This window comes from the organism of the source record quoted next, unplaced genomic scaffold (assembly GCF_019419815.1).
Source record: "Pyrus x bretschneideri cultivar Hongxiangsu unplaced genomic scaffold, Pyrus_bretschneideri_v1 Contig24, whole genome shotgun sequence".
Classification (NCBI taxonomy): domain Eukaryota; kingdom Viridiplantae; phylum Streptophyta; class Magnoliopsida; order Rosales; family Rosaceae; genus Pyrus; species Pyrus x bretschneideri.
Window position 1 is genome coordinate 2,119,671 of NW_025999546.1, and position 16,732 is coordinate 2,136,402.

The window sequence follows — 16,732 nt, forward strand, 5'->3', positions numbered from 1 at the left end:
TGACGGAAAACAATCATGTTTATGCATTCTGGTGCAAGTTTGATCTCTACCGCTCATTTTTCCCTCTAACAACTAACAATTTAACCTACTAATGATGTTTTTTTTTATCAAAAAAATAAAAATAAAAATACTTCATATGTGTAGACTTCGCGTAACCGGGTTGATTATGACAATGTGCTTGTAGTAACTAAATTTCACCGACCTGAGAGGGAATACCACATGTACAAGCAGACCTAGTTGAAAACGTCACCCATATGGTTTCGTCAGTGCTTAAGCCTCGTGTGGGAAGAGGGGGCAACAGTTTGGGACCTTGGGTAGATATTACAAAGACAAAAGTTGGGGCAGAACCATCTGCATCTGAAAATTTTCAGATTATAGCACGTAACCAAGCTAGCAGTGCCTCCTATACCGACTACATGCGAAAACACGTCTTTACAAGACGTCATATGACGGTGAACTCGTGCCATCAAAGTCCTTCTCACAATATCCTTATCGACTTGTTAAATAAATTAATAAACACCCCATTGACTCACATATATTGATTCTATTTATTAGTAGAACACTTCTTATGAATTTAACGGAGTAGCATATTTTTTTGGGTATATTTTCAACATCCAAAACTAGAGAGTCAATCTAAATTTTGAATTGCCTGCACTTTAGCCCTTAAACTTACTAAGTCTTCCAATTGGTCTTTAGTAAACACTTACAAAATAAAATTCCAATTGTATACCACCCCAAAGTGTGTTGATTAAAAACAAGCTATGATAAACATTTACAAAGTTTAATTAAAGTGCCATTGTCACTGCGGTTTATTGGTAACATTTTTCACTGATAGATGGAGATCTAATGTTTTACTTACGTTAATGGTGAGTTTGAAGTGTAAAGACACTTTTAGCAAACAATGTTGTCTAAACCTTTAAATTTGCGTTTTAGGTTTTTAGGAAAATATAGCTTGTTTTGCTAATCTGTAATTGAAACTGAAAAAAATTGGATCAAGGAGAATTAAAATTCAGATTCTCATTGAAGTTGTTTAATAAATTTTTTTGGAACTATTGTAGGAGCATTGGTTCCATGTTTACTTTGCAAGAATGGAAGGAGGAAATATACCAGAGAATTTAAAAATATAGAAAATAAGGAAAGAGATTCAGACCAACCGGGGGAAAATGGAAGGTTGGAGAAAAGGAAAGTAAGTTGCCGACGGGGGACGGTTTCGACGTCGGGGAGAGGGGTAGGCCAGGGAGTTAATCGTAGAGTAGGAAGAAGCAAAAATTGGGATGTCGATTGTTTTGTTTGATGTATTGAATTAGGAGTTTAAAAAAGTTTACAACAAGATTTTAAATACAGTTTATGGGTATTAAATCAAGATTTTAAGAATTTATAAAAAGTAAAACTAATGAAAATGATTTGAAAATTTTGAGTTTTAACAATAAAATAAAATAAAGGGTAAAGACTAAAGTGAATAATACCAGGATTGACTTTTTAGTGTAAAAATATGGTTTTTCGTTAAAGTGAACAATATCGGTAGTTTTTTGTTAAAGTACCCTTTATAAAACTCTAGAGAAATATGAGCGTATTTATTTCAGATTTTAAAGTAGTTTATAAAACTTTATATGTATTCAATTATGATTGGAGTTTAAAGTATTTTTAAAGATGAAGAATTTTAATGAGTTTAGAGAGGTTTTATAGTGTTTCATAGGTTTTAAGAAATCAAGTCTCAACCCATAAGATTTCTAATAATTTCACTTAAAATTCACATGAAATGTATGAAACTCCGTTTAACTTTATGAATATAGAAATCTTTTAAGATCTTTCAAATCTCAATTGAATATAACCTTTTATTTTTTTAATTGGCTTTTGAATTTTAAGATCTAAAGTAACTTTAAATTCTATAGCAAACAATTTTTTTGGTATTAAACAAAACTGTTGAAAAGATGAATTCTTACAATTATTTTTGAAATTTATCAACGTTTTTGAATAAAATATAAAATCAGTCTTAGTTAAATTGTTAGACCGGGTTGAAATCTTCGGCAATATTTTTATCGAGACCCGTTGTATGTACCCTATCCTCTATGTGTTCTATTACTTATCAATGAATATCTTACTGTTTTCAAAAAAAAAAAAAAACAACCTTAGTTATTTTATTTTATTTTTATCATTATTTTTAAACGATAACATTAATGAAATAAATTATTAAATATTTATAGAAAGAAACTGATGAGGATCAAATGCGAAACACGGCGCATACAAATTATTATTTTTTGTCACAGTAGTAAAGTACCATTTTCATTTTAACCGAATTTATTAGAGCTAGTTTCATATTCCTGTGGTTTCCCCAACAAAATAAAAAAATATCATTCCCATATTTCTGTCACTCTCTCCCTGTACCCGACACGTTTCGTTAAATATCAAATTGGCCCCCTTCATTTCCACTCTCGGGCGGTGCAATTAAAAACCCTAATTTGCAATCCCATCCCTCTCTATATCCCCACAAAATTTTGAAACCCTAGCGCGCTCCCTCTATCTCTCTCCTCTCTCTCATGGCGTCGCCCGCGCGGGAAGAGAAGCAGAAGCAGGCATACGAAGGATTGGGTGCGGGTGGCAAGTTCCGGAAGACGCCGTTTCGACGGACCACCCAAGCAACACCGTACGATCGGCCACCAAGGATTTTACGAAACCCTAGCGCCGCCAACGATGGCTGGCTCTCGAAGCTCGTCGATCCGGCTCAGCGCCTCATTTACTCTGGCGCCCACCGCCTCTTCTCCTCCGTCTTTCGCAAACGCCTTCCTCCGCCTCAGTCGACTTCTACAGGTTCGGCTTTTACTGCTTTCGTGACTATCTCTGTTTACTATTCCATGGGTTTCTTAGTTGTGCCCTAAGTTTTGGGGGAATTTGTTTGGGTTTAATCATTTAATGTGGAGTTGGGATTTCGTTGTTTGGGACACCTTTCGTTCTGTTTTTGCTAATTTTACTTCCATGTTTTTAACAATTATCTTCTGGCTGAGTTTTTTGTGCTGTGAAATGTAATGAGGTTGATTTCTTTGTTATTTTCTTGTTGATTTGGAGCTAGGTATGTGAGACTTAGAATTCATTGTTTTCATTACAATAGTTGTAGCGTCTATAAGAAAAACCTGGAAGTTCATCATGTTTAATGAAAAGTGTTTGAAATTGCAATCGACGGAATCGAAAATTCAAGTTGGTCTTCTGAATTTCAAGTTATACATAACATGCAGAGTTATGCTATTAGGAAGACGTAAGAATCCTTTATTTTTGGTAGGAGGAAGACAAAGAATCCTTGCTCCGCCTTATTCTACTGCTGGTTTAATTTATTCTCTTGTAAATTGTTAATTGGTATGATCAATAAGTAGTTCTTGTAAGATTGAGCTTGATTGATATAGAGTCTGATGTTGGTATCTCTTCCAAAATCCCCTGATTACCCTTTTTTAATTATTGTTTCACTTTATTTATGAGTAATATATCATCCTTATTAATTTTTCAAATATTAAAAAAATCATCTGTATCCTTTCTTTGAAAGGATGCTGCACCTTTTTCAGTGGTCATTGTGACTTTAACATTTAGTTGGTCGGTGACTCCTTCCTTTGTTTCTTGAATGCAAGTATGTTCATACATACTGTTGCATGTATGTCCATGTTATCTTGCATGCCTTGTACTTGTTATCATAAAATGTCTTCATTTTTATAAAATGAAAAAATTATGATTAGCCATCGTGAACTTTCTTCTTTGCCCTTTTCAGAAAAATAAAAAACTTTTTATCTGCCTTCTCCTCTGAGCTTAAGACTGAGATTGCTTTATTAGTTTCTTTACCAACTACTTACGAATTTAGTCTTCCATTACTTTATCAGGAGTAAACCATGAAGCAAAGGTGAAGGACAAAGAAAAAGTTACTGTGGTAAGTTTAATGTGTTAGATATTTGTATTTTAGCACTGATTGGGCTTTGTGCTTAGTGATTGGGAGTAAGCTATATGCTTATTGTTTTGTTAAAAGTCCTGTTTTTAGATGAGATTACATCATTTCTTTCTGGAGCTATTTTTAGGCAGTACATCATGATACTTGGATCTTTCTTGGGCCCCGTGTTTGAGTATTATAAGCTAGTGAACTTTTTTTCCCTCCCATTATTTAGACTCGAAATTTCTGTTCACGGGAAATATTTTGTACCCTGATTTTCTTCTATGTTGCGCGTGTCTTAGAATACATTTTAGGGTTAAGTGAATATCTCAAGTTTCCTGCAAGTGCACTGCTTGGCTTTACACTACTAAAGTTATGTTAGAGGACGTTATTAAGGAACAGATAATGGCCCATAAAAACTTGATATCCTCAATAGACTATTTATTCACATATTTACTCTTTGGTATAAGAGTAGTCCATGTTACATCCACATTTTTTGTTGCCCACTATTCCTTGTTGTTTTACCACTGATGTGTAAATTTTATTTTGATTGAGTTATGATGGTATGCTATTATTTATTTTCAAGTAAAACAATTTTCAGTTCAATTCATTTCATAGGTTCTTAAATCATTTTTTTATGGTTTTGATATCATGTTTGACAATATGTTGTATGTAAATGTACACTGTAAAGGATCTTCCTGGAGTGCTAAAAGTCCCAATTGGTCAATGTTCTGGTCCAAGTCATCCAAGTACTACTGGTGATGGAGGCGAGCTCACTGAGCTTGAAAAAATTTTAGAGCAGAAGACCTTTACCAGGTAAGTTGTTATATGCATATTTCTTTTTTGGTCTGGTCAAGTTGATATATACTTCGTGGTATTACTTCCAAGTACTATTGATGAATGGGGATGATGAGAGTATGTTTGTGTGTGTTCTTAATGGAATTGATGGGGGTTGGTGTACCACTTGTGCATTTATGATTTCATCCATGGCGTGTTTGGGGCTTAGAACATTTTTTTTTTTCTTTGAACATGTGTTTATCATGGAACTTTTTTTCTTCTAACATGGGCTTATCTTGATGTTGAATGTTAATCACCTCTGCAGATCTGAGATTGATCGATTGACAGAGCTGTTGCATTCAAGAACTGTTGATGTGCCAATTGAGAATCAAGAGAAAAGTTCTGAAGTGATACCTTCAAAGTCGGTGGTTTCTCATGACAGAAAGGAGGAATTTCCTCAAACTCCATTGCTAGACAAAAATGGGATTGAGAGCCGCCTTGCTTCAAACCCTATTGTTAGTGCAAGTGTATGATAACTTACTTTCCATTTGTATATTTTGGCTCATTAGTTTGTGAAAGCCATGGTCTTGTGCGAGCTTATCTTTAATTTAAACTAATTGTGGAATGATAGTTCCTATGGAATATTCACTTTGGCTCTTTTTTCACATTTAGTGGTTAAAATGTCTTCAGGTCCTTGATGAAGAAGTTGCTTCACCTGCAGAACTCGCAAAAGCTTACATGGGCAGTAGGCCTTCAAAAGTATCTCCATCATTGTTAAATTTGCGAGGTCAAACACACCATGAAGATTTCCCTATTTTGAGCAGTCTGCCATTTCCTTCAAAATCGCCAACCATGTCACTTGTGCCAAGGAATTCTGGCAGTGGCGTGGCTCCACAAAATGGTTTTGTGACCCCTAGATCTCATGGCAGGTCTGCTATATACAGCATGGCTCGAACACCATACTCTCGAGTCCGCACAATGAGTACTTTGAAGGTTTGTTTGATATGAGAATAGTTCTTTTCAATTAATGTTGGTTTAGTTGAGTGATTAGGCATGTGGTACATATGTTCAAGGTATCTATGTAGCCATTTGCTAGAGTTTCCTGCCTTCCAAAGATTGCAGGGTTGAGCGGTGTTTGTTGGGTTATTTTCCAGCCCATGATAAGTTGTCCTACGGCTATAAGGAATTATAGTCTTAGAGGATTAAATTGTTTTCCCAATTGGAGTTGTTTTCTCAATTGGCATAACTAGATGCCAATTAGGATTAGTAATCCTTATTGAAGAAGACCTTTATTAATGTCTATATAAAGGGACTATTGTACTAGTTTTGAGTTGGGAGCAAAACAATAAATTGTATACCACTCAAGGGATTAGAGTGAGAGAATATTGTAAAGTGTGCGAGAGAAAAGAAAAGAGATAGTGTATTTCTTGTTCTTGTTCTTTCAGGTTTTTCGTCAAGTCCTAGTTCTAGAGACTTGGCAAGATTATTGGTTGTACTCATTATTGATATGGTGAAAGATTGTTGTTGCTGTCCCGTGGATGTAGGCACATATTGCCGAACCACGTAAATTCTTGGTGTTATTTATCTTGGTTATTTGTTTTTGATTTCCGGAGTTTGTTCTATTTTTCCCATTCTTAAATGCGATATTCTCAACAAGTGTTATTAGAGCCAGGTTTGGCTGATATCTGTTTAGAATGGAGGGTGCAACCCGCTTTAATTAGGTTACGTGGAAATCAAGAGGAGGACATGCTTTACTGAAGTTGTTAAGAGCAAGCCAGCAAGTATGTTTGATGCTGATTGGACCAAGATGACGATAAGCGATGTTTTCTGGCAAAGAAGTCTATACTTGCCTTTGCCAATGACAATGGGTATTGCGATCAGGGGGAGCCTGGTCAAGAGAAGCCTAATCAAGAGGGTCTTGGTTAATGAGTAGTTCGATCAAGGGGAGCTTGATTATGGGTAGTTTGATCAGGGGGAGTCTGGTCATGAAACGTTCGATCAATGGGAGTTTGGTCAAGAGGAGTAATCCAATTTTTTTTGGTATACCTTCCTCATGGTCTGGAGGGGGAGATTGTTGGGTTTTTTCCAGCCCATGATAAGTTGTCTTACGTCTATAAGGAATTATAGTCTTAGAGGATTAAATTGTTTTCCCAATTGGAGTTAGTTTCTCAATTGGAGAAGGATTCATAACTAGATTCCAATTAGGATTAGTAATCCTTATTGAAGACGACCTTTATTATGTCTATTTAAAGGGACTATTGTACTAGTTTTGAGTTGGGAACAAAACAATAAATTGTATACCACTCAAGGGATTAGAGCGAGAGAATATTGTAAAGTGTGCGAGAGAAGAGAAAAGAGATGGTGTATTTCTTGTTCTTGTTCCTTCAGGTTTTTCGTCAAGTCCTAGTTCTAGAGATTTGGCAAGATTATTGGTTGTACTCATTATTGATACGGTGAAAGATTGTTGTTGCTGTCTGTGGACGTAGGCACATATTGCTGAACCACGTAAATTCTTAGTGTTATTTATCTTGGTTATTTGTTTTCAATTTCCGGAGTTTGTTCTATTTTTCCCATTCTTAAATGCGATATTCTCAACAGTGTTCTCCAATTTGACATCCGATTTCCCAAAGCAGGTTTGAGGATTTCTGGGTATAGGAAAAAGTACAGATCCCCTTCAGGTTTTGAATGTTTACTGGGATTCACTTGGTCAATCCCAAAAACTTATCTTTTAATGAGTGCCCTTTTTTGCTTTGGAAGGGCAAGAAAGCCAAGGTCATATGGATTGTATGTTCCATGCGGTAATTTGGGTCATTTGGATGGAGAGAAATAGAAGGATATCTGTTAACTAAAATAAAAAATTAGAAGGATCTCATTGGCGGCTTCCTTTTCCTCAGAGTTCAGGGAATCTCTCTCTTTTTGCTTAGGCTAGATCAGAAAGTGGTTATCCTTTAAAGTCTTCTAGGTGTTTTCTCAGCTGATTGTGCTGGGTCTTTTCTATGTTCATCTAAGTTTTGTTTATTTGCTGTGTTCTGGGTTGGTCTTCTCGACCGATCTCTTTGTTGGTTTCTTGATCTTCATACAACCGTTTCTTTAAAAAAATTACATATGTTTACTGGGAGTTTGGGCCCTTACTTTGTATTTGCTTGTATTTCAGGGTGCTGGGTCGAAATTTGATGCTTATGGTGGTGCTTCATCATCTCAGTCTGTATGGGAGCAAAGCCAACCTTCTGGATCTAAACAAGGGGTATGATATCTGATGATTATCTAATGCTACTCTTCATTTGCACTAATCACCTCCAAATTTATGTCATTTGGATTGTTTGTTTTTATTTGTAGGCCTCGAAGCGCAGATTCTCAGTCTTAGACAATGACATAGGATCTGTTGGTCCTATTCGGAGAATTCGTCAAAAACCTAATCTTCTTTCTTCAAGAGGCTTGAGCTCCCCTACTACTTCCATTCGTGGGGCAAGAATAAGTTCTGAGGCTGCTCAAAACTTGTGGAAGCCACTATCATTGGGTGAACCTAAGCACAAAGCATTACCAGAAACTGGAGACAATTCAGGTCCTAGTACAAGTTTCTCTACTGTTCCCTCAAAGTCCAGTGAAATGGCGTCCAAAATACTTGAGCAGCTTGATAAGTTGGTCTCTCCAAAAGAGAAATCATCTGAGCCCAATCTCCATAATGTGAGAGACAAATCGCCAACTAAGCTTTCCCCATCAATGCTATATGGTCAGGCTCGGAAAAACCTGGAGGATGTGGATTCACCAAAATTTTTGGACAACGAACATAATAATAATAAAAGTTTCAATTATAAGTTTGATGTTTCCGCTGATCATGTGATACCAGATGCTCGAGAATTCACCTCTCAAAAGCAGGATAAGGTTAGAGAAAATGGCCCACTTAGGATCGGTGCTCCTCAAGACTTCACCTCTCAAAAGCAGGATAAGGTTAGAGAAAATGGCCCACTTAGGATCGATGCTCCTTCTGACAGTTCAATTTTACAAATAAATGGAGCAGATTCTACAACAGAAAAGAAGGGTATTTTGCTAAATGTTAAAACTACAGTTTCTGCGGCATCAAACTCTGTTCATTCTCCACAAAAGAAACGGGCATTCAAGATGAGTGCACATGAGGTATAGTTGCTCTTTATTCTCTTCTAGTAAGTTCTTGATTATCTTGTTTATTCTTTCTGGTACCATGGAATTTGAACATTATGGGTATTGTCTGCAGGATTTTCTGGATCTGGATGATGATGACAATTCAAATGTGGTTGCATCTGATTCAAGAGGAAAGGTTGAGGCATGTTCGACCAATAATACGACAGTTTACTCTGAAGTGAAGACTTCAGCTGCTCCTAGTTTAGCTTCATCCAGCTTGACAGTCTTGCCCAGTGTAGTAGCTACTCAGCCATCCTTTACATATGACAAAGTTGATCTACCGAAAGATTCGCATCCCGGTCTTCCCACTTTTAACTATGGGGGTAATGTTACTTCAGTTAAGGTTTCAGATGCAGCTACTCCTCTGTTTAAGTTAGGCTCTAAGAGTGTTGACAAAGTTGCACTGCCAGAGTCTACTTTTACTTCGTCACCTGCAGTTGGTGAATCCGTGAATACAACCTTTTCACACTCCAATGCTGAAAGCTCAAACAGGTTAGTGTGTTAAATCGCTTGTTTCTTTTCAATCTTTACGTTTTGATGAAAAACAGTAGTTGAGGGCTCTTGAGTGTTGCATTTATTTATGCTTCTTATTATTTTCTTTCATATGAAAAGATAGGTGGAGATTCAAGTGTATAGAAAACTAGGCTTCTGAAGGGACAAATGGAATGAAACTACTCCATTGTCTTTCATTTTGTCATAGTATATGTGTGTCCAAAGACCTTGAGGGTAGATAACCTAATACCGTGAAGGCACACTGCCTGTAAATGTCGGTTAAAAGTGCTCACTAAAGGGTGGCAATCCTGTAAATGTTGGTTAAAAGTGCTCACTGAAGGGTGGCAATGAGGAATTAATCTATTGTCAAGAGTAATTCACTGCATTTTCAGAACTATAACCTTCTTTGCTAGTGGTGAAGGCGGTTAGCTTTAATGGTGGTGCTTCTTTTGTCCCCAACCAGATTGTTCATTAGTGATGGGCGGGTAGATAGGTTTGGAAATGGGTTTGAGGGGTTGCTTCTGTGATGGGTTGTAACTTGTAGTTGATACAACTATTGAATGAACAACAAAAAAATAGCTTGTTTTATATAGTTTCAAAATGTAACTGTTTTCTCTGTTCCTTGTTTTTCTTTTCAATGGTCTTCTTGACCACTCGTTTTTCCCTTGTTCCATTGTCTTTTGCAATAAAATAGTGTATGTTTAAAAACAAAAATATTTAATCGGTGGTATCATGTGGAAATCCCATTCATTATGTATGTGGGTGACTTTCTGATTTTTTTACGTGTTGCCAAAATTTTTGTTATTTATCTTTGTTTTCATCTGCAGTGTACATGCGGTTGTATCTGGTGCAACTTCTGTAGTCCAACCACACAGATCAGGTGAAGCAGTTAATAAGAGTAATCAAATGCTGGAGACTCTTTTGTGATAACTAAAACTACCGTATCATCTGCACCATCAACCACAGGCATATTCTCCTTTGGTACCCCTAATTCAAATATAAATAATGGATCAAGCCCTCTATTTACTTCCTCCACTCCTTCAGTCTTCAGTAATGTGACAAGTCCACATTCATCGGGTAGCATGAGTCTCACTGCCAACAGAGACACTGTTGACTTCTCTACAACTGCATTCACCACCAACAGTAGCAATGGTTCTAGCTTGGCTCAAGCACCTTCATTTTCAACCACGCCTACAGTCAAATTTGAATCGTCTACTGCTTCAACTGTAGTCGCACCAGTTCCAGTAAAATCTCCCTTGGAATCTTTTGAAGGCAAGAACAAGGAATCATTTGGAGGCAAGAACATGGAAGACAAAGGCTTTGGTAACATTAGCAGCACTTTGTTTGCTGGCACATCTGCTGCCATTTCAAGTGCTGCTAACCAGTTCCAGGGTTCTCTTTTTGGTGCTGGCAGTGGATCTGCTCCTATTGCCCAGGCCTCGTCTGCTGCAACTGGAATTGCATCTGTTGCACAAAGTTCATCAACTGAACCTGGTTCATCAGCATCCCCACTATCACAAGGGTTTGCTGGAAACACAGCTTTCTCTTTTGGAGGTTCTATTTTTGGCCCAACCTCTACTACCAAACTCCTAGTTCAGGAACCAGTACTGCTCTTGGTTCTTCTACTTCCTCATTGGAGGCCAACTCTGTTAGCTCTGGCACTGCCCCTAATGTATTTGCTTCCAGTGGGCAACCTGCTGAATCTCCTGTATTTGCTGCCACTTTGAACTCTACATCTTCGTCAACTGGGTTTTCTTATGTAGCATCCTCCGCTGCTCCTGCTACTAACAGTGCACCTATTGTATCCGCAGGATCCTCCACTGCTGCTACTACTAGCACTAACAGTGTGCCTTTTGTATTTGGAGGATCCTCGACTGCCGCTGCTACTATTAACAGTGTGCCTTTTGTATTTGGAGGATCCTCGACTACCGCTGCTACTACTAACAGTGCGCCTTTTGCATTTGGAGGATCCTCGTCTGCCGCTGCTACTACTATCAGTGCGCCTATTACTTCTGCAGCATCCACAGTTTCTTTTACAAATAACGGTGGATCTATGTTTCGATCATCAAATGGTGCATCCTCAACTTCCATGTTCTCATTCACTTCAGCTGCACCTAGTAGTGCCCCATCACAGCCTCCATTTGGCAACTCCAATCCTGCATTTCCATTTGGTTCCCCAGGTAATAATGATCAAATGAGTATGGAAGACAGTATGGCCGAAGACAGTAATCAGGCGTCCATGCCTACAGTCCCAGGTTTTGGTCAACAGTTCCAGTTTGGTCAACAGCCTGTTTCGAACTCACAACTTGCCTCTGGATTTGGATATACACCCACAGCCCCAGCGGCGATTCCCTTCCAATTTGAAGGCCAACAGAACCTAACCAACCCACAGAACCCTAACCCATTTCAGGCCTCTGGTAGTTTCGGTGCGAATCAGGGTTTAGGGGGCAGCTTCTCAGTTGGCTCCAGTGGCGGTGATGGTGACAAGTCTCAACGAAGAATAATTAAAGTTAAACACAACAGGCCCCGGAAGAAGTAAAAACTCAGTGGTGTGGTTTTTATGAGTCCTCTGTTTGTCCGAGGGTGAATAACTTGAATGCAATACTAGAGGCAAGGGATGGCTGTTGTCACCCAGAATGGTTCGATACTGATGAAGGTATAAATCGGCCTTCTCAGGTTCCGAGGATTGGATGATTCTGTTTGCTTTACCGATATTGTTTCCCTTTTCTTTGTACTACCGAGCCAAATTTTCGCAGTTGCAATGAGAGCGTAAGTTTTCACAATTTTATACCAGTTTGTAGTCGGAACGATTATGCAATTGTATTAGTACATGCAGTAGGTCAATGGTTTTGTATTAGTAAGTGTAGGGGATAGGCTTTCTGGCTGGGCAATTGCGTTATCAACTGTTGTGTGTACTCTGCTATTTGTAACATGAAGGAAAACAGCGGTGAATGTGTCGAAGCTTCTCTGCCGACATCCCGAATTTTTCGAGTTGCCTTGGCAGGATACAGGACGGAGCAGTAAGCACATTGTTTTTGGTATTTAAACAAAAACGGATTAGCTTCTTTCCTAATGAATGTTTTATTTTTTCCTGTACAATGCCGTAAGTTTGGAAAGGTTTGCGTAAGACGAGGTAGCGTAACGTCAGTATGTTAGAATCGCGCGATTGAAAGAATGCATCTTCCGACCCTGACCCATAGAGAACGCAGTTGACTTATATCTAATGTGAAGCAAATGGTGACAGATGAATTAGCCAAACCCTCGGACTAAGTTCCGTCACGACGTCCTTTGTGACGGAACTTAGTCTGTAGTGACGTAATTTAGTCTAGTGAGATTAGAGTTGAGTCCTTATAAAGCAATGCTAGAAAGGCTTATTACTTTTAACCAGTGTTTTAATAACTCAGCCTCGGGGTGTGCTTAGGCAGCATTGGAGGCGGGGCTTCAACATTGCAGCCTCTGTTTCGTGGGGCGTGCCTAGGAGGTTGAGGCGCACCTGAGATGTTCCTTTTTCATTTTAACTTCGGAAATCTAGAATTTTTTGGGTTATAGGGTCTGCCCAACAAAGAAGATGAACACGAAAACGGCTATGGTTTTTACTTGACTTTTCATTTATTAATCCTCTTTGATGATGTTTATTACCCCCACCATCCAGAAACCTCTGATCCAATGCAAAGGGTCAATGCAAGGAGCTTACTTCAGAGCAACCTCCGGAGTTTTGCTTTATCCAACCGTCTTTTTGCAATTCTTGCGTTTTTGTTTTTATGCCGAGAAACTGTTTCTTGATACTCATTTCAAACTGTTTTCTGGACTTTTTATCAACATGAGGTGATCGAAAAACACCAATTCAATCTGAGGCGTAAGCGCGCCGCCGCCCCCACACCCCCCCCACCCCCCCCCCCCCCCCCCCCCCCCCCCAAAAAAAAAAAAAATTGACGTTTTCCGTTAATGGCCGACCAAACGATCGAAGGGCTATGCATATCTTGGCAGCCATTACTTTCGTTTGACTTCCTTCTGGCCGAGTCCTTCAACAATTACCAGAACTATTAGTCAATAGACATAGAAATCACAGTGATACAAGGAAGCTAATTGTTTAAATAACAAAGTAAAAACAATATCCAATCTGACAATTTTTATGCCAAATCAGAGCATATTTACATCTTTAACAATGTTTAGCAAATCATTAGGTAATTGCTCAAGTCCCACATCGGACAGAGATTAGATATGAAATATGTTTTTGAGGATTTACAAAACGTTATGATATTGCCGAGCCTAGTAGCGTGAGTTTGTAACTAAGCAGGGCATTAAAGTGAATGGTTGCCTCCTAACTAGGTTAGGTTATGGTGGTCTTGGTCTGTTCATCTTTGGGTGAAATCACACAAAGTGCGCCCTTAAGCCCTCAGGTTAGTAGGGTTCCCCATCCATCATGGTCGGGTAGCTAATATAAAACTACTGTTTAATTGGGGTTACTTGGGTTCTACCCAAGCTACCCAAATATGTAATACCAAAAGTACCGTAGGACAAAATCAAGTCATTTTCTAAATAAACTAGTATATTCCAGCACTACTCTTTTTTAGTTTTTATTAGGATTAGAATTTAAGACCTCTTCCCATGTCGATATTGTATATCCAAAAAACCAAGGCTAAATTAAATAAGAAATGCACCGCAAAACATTAGAAAGAGATTTGAAATCTCTTTAGCCAGCACTACTTTACCATTTTACAACATATACCAAGTTTCAAAGAAATAGCAAATTGACCAAGGAGCAATGTATTTATGTTGCATTTTTTCTTCCAAATACATAGAAATTGGGGACAGAAAAATCTTTTTGCTCAAACTATTTCTCTTCACAACAAAATATTTCATCTGGAAAAAATTGGGCAATTCTTGTGAAATTAGGATCGACAAAGAAAGTATATTACAAGAAAATGTTTTGCCATAATCAAATTTCTGTTAATAATGGAATAGTAATATACATCAAAGAGCCTATAAACTAGGAACTATTTGCTAAAGTCCCACGTGAGATCGGATGTTAAATATGTTTATAAGGATTTACAAAATTCTATGATATTGTCGAGCCTAGTAGCGTGGACTTGTAATTAAGCAGTGCATTAAAGTGATTGGTTGCCTGATGATGCATAATAGGTGAGATTATCACGGTCTTGGTCTATTCACCTTGGGTGAAATCCCACAAAGTGCAACCTTAAGCCCTTGGGTAAGTAGGGTCCCCATTCACCATGATTGGGTAGTTAATCAAAATTTGATGTTTAGGTTGGGGTTATGGGTTCTAACCGCAGACTAAGATATGCCTGCCCTCAGAGTGTGCATTTCATTACACATGCGTTTTTTGCGCAAACCCACATCAAAGTGATGAATATCTTGCAATTTCCTTCGACTCCTCAGAGTGTGTCCCCTTGTGTAAAATGTCGATAGTAATAAAAATGGGGAAAAAACAAAAAATTCAATACTAAATGGACGAACAAACAAAGTATGAAACTACAAATATTATTAATTGGAAACAATAAACAAGAATGACGAGACAACTCCAAATTAAGAATTATACCTTGACTGACTTGTTCGTCAAACTAAATTACAAACTATATTTATAGAGAACAAACTCTAAGAAACCCTAATATGTAAATCCCCAAAAAAACCATAAATACGAAATCAAATTAAATCTCGAGTTAATTCCAACACTACAGTTTTTTTTTTTTTTTTTTAATCATTGGGAGAGTCAGGATTAGAATTTAAGACCTCTTCCAACGCAGATGTTGTATTTGGATGAGGGTTTACCAAGTATCCAAAAAACCAAGGGTAAATAATAAGAAATGCACTACAAAACATTGGATTAGAGAGATATGAATAGGGCCGTCTTTGAGATTTCAGGGGTCCTGTACGAAATTTATAAAAGGGCCCCTCCTTAAGATAGTATTAAAAAAATTAAAACAATATATTGATGTTAGAAAACAATCACTTGAATCAAAATAAACTTTAGCACTCACTAATTGCAAGTTTACAAATGTCATTAATTATAAGTAAAAAAGCTACAAACATAATTTTCCATAGATGATCAAAATCAGTTCAATCTTAAACAACCAAACATGAAAATAAAAAAAATAAAAAGAAGAAGAAATTCAAAATTCTAACTTTAAAGTTCACTTGAATACATAACCTCATTATATAATAAAACTGAAAAACTTCGTTCTTTACGGTGTTATTATTGACAATCAGAATATCTCATTGTACTAGAAATTTTTATATTGAGTGATGCTAGGGATACTAAATTTGTAGGTAAAATTTTGAAAATTAAATGACACGAAAGTTGATGAATGATTATTACTTAAGCATTGATAAACGTGATTCCTAGTAGTGACTCACCATTTGGTTCACAAATTTAGTCTCCTTAGTATTATCCTTTTATATTTAGAAAGGAAAAGAATTTACTCTTATAAAGAATGCACAATGAGATTTTAAAGTACTAATAAAAGCAAGTTTCTAAATATAAAACATTATGACATAACATTAGATGGCAAAAACGTATTCCAAGTTTCAAACAAATAACAAAGAATTTACTCTTATAAGGAATGCACAATGACGTTATGGTGGTCTTGGTTTGCTTACCCTTGGGTGAAATCACACAATGTGCACCCTTAAACCCTCGTTAGTATGGTCCCCATCCACCATGGTTGGGTAGCTAATAAAAAACTGCTGTTCAGATTAGGGTTATGGGTTCTAACCCAAGCCCCACAGACCAAGATATGCCTGCCCTCGGCGTACTGCCTGGTGTGGCAGCTAAATACACATTCACTTTTTGTAACCCACATCAAAGTTAAGAATATCATGTCGTTTTTACTGTGTCCTATGAGTTCATACCCACATCAAAGTTCTGAATATGAGAACTATGTCTTGACTAATTTGTTTGTCAAACTAAATTACAAATTATATTTATAGAGAACACAAATTAAGAAATCCTAATATGTAAATACCAAAAATATCATCGAATCCCTCATACAAAATCAAATTAAATCTCTAATTAATTTCTTAAATAAACTAATAAATTTCAAAAAAATATGGTCAGAAGTCCATAATAAAGTCCGACCAAAACGTCCGAATTGGTTATCGTCATGCATAAGGATACTAGAATAGTATACAAGCATATATATATATATATTATATATATATATATATATATATATAAAGCATATATATAGAAATAGAAAGAGAAAGAGATAGACTAGAAACGATTTTTCTTATCTCAATGACCCCAAAGGGATATTAAATTAATGAAATTGAGATATGAATGAAATATAATGAAATAGAACGGTGTTAAGGTTCTTTCATCACTTTTTTATTGTCAGATTCGATGATGATTTGAAGAATATAAAAAAACATAAATTAATAAAA

General features: G+C 37.1%; 1 protein-coding gene across 1 annotated transcript; it reads left to right on the top strand.

Moving 5' to 3' along the window:
- The first annotated feature begins 2,422 nt into the window (after positions 1-2,422).
- Positions 2,423-12,404, top strand: LOC103933602 (nuclear pore complex protein NUP1). The gene is given in 12 exon segments (XM_048586435.1): positions 2,423-2,808; positions 3,861-3,907; positions 4,596-4,720; positions 5,007-5,208; positions 5,372-5,674; positions 7,836-7,925; positions 8,018-8,815; positions 8,913-9,331; positions 10,159-10,232; positions 10,235-10,915; positions 10,918-11,904; positions 11,956-12,404. Coding segments are annotated over 11 exon segments (3,963 nt in total). The 5' UTR covers positions 2,423-2,537; the 3' UTR covers positions 11,871-11,904; positions 11,956-12,404.
- The last annotated feature ends 4,328 nt before the right edge of the window (positions 12,405-16,732 follow it).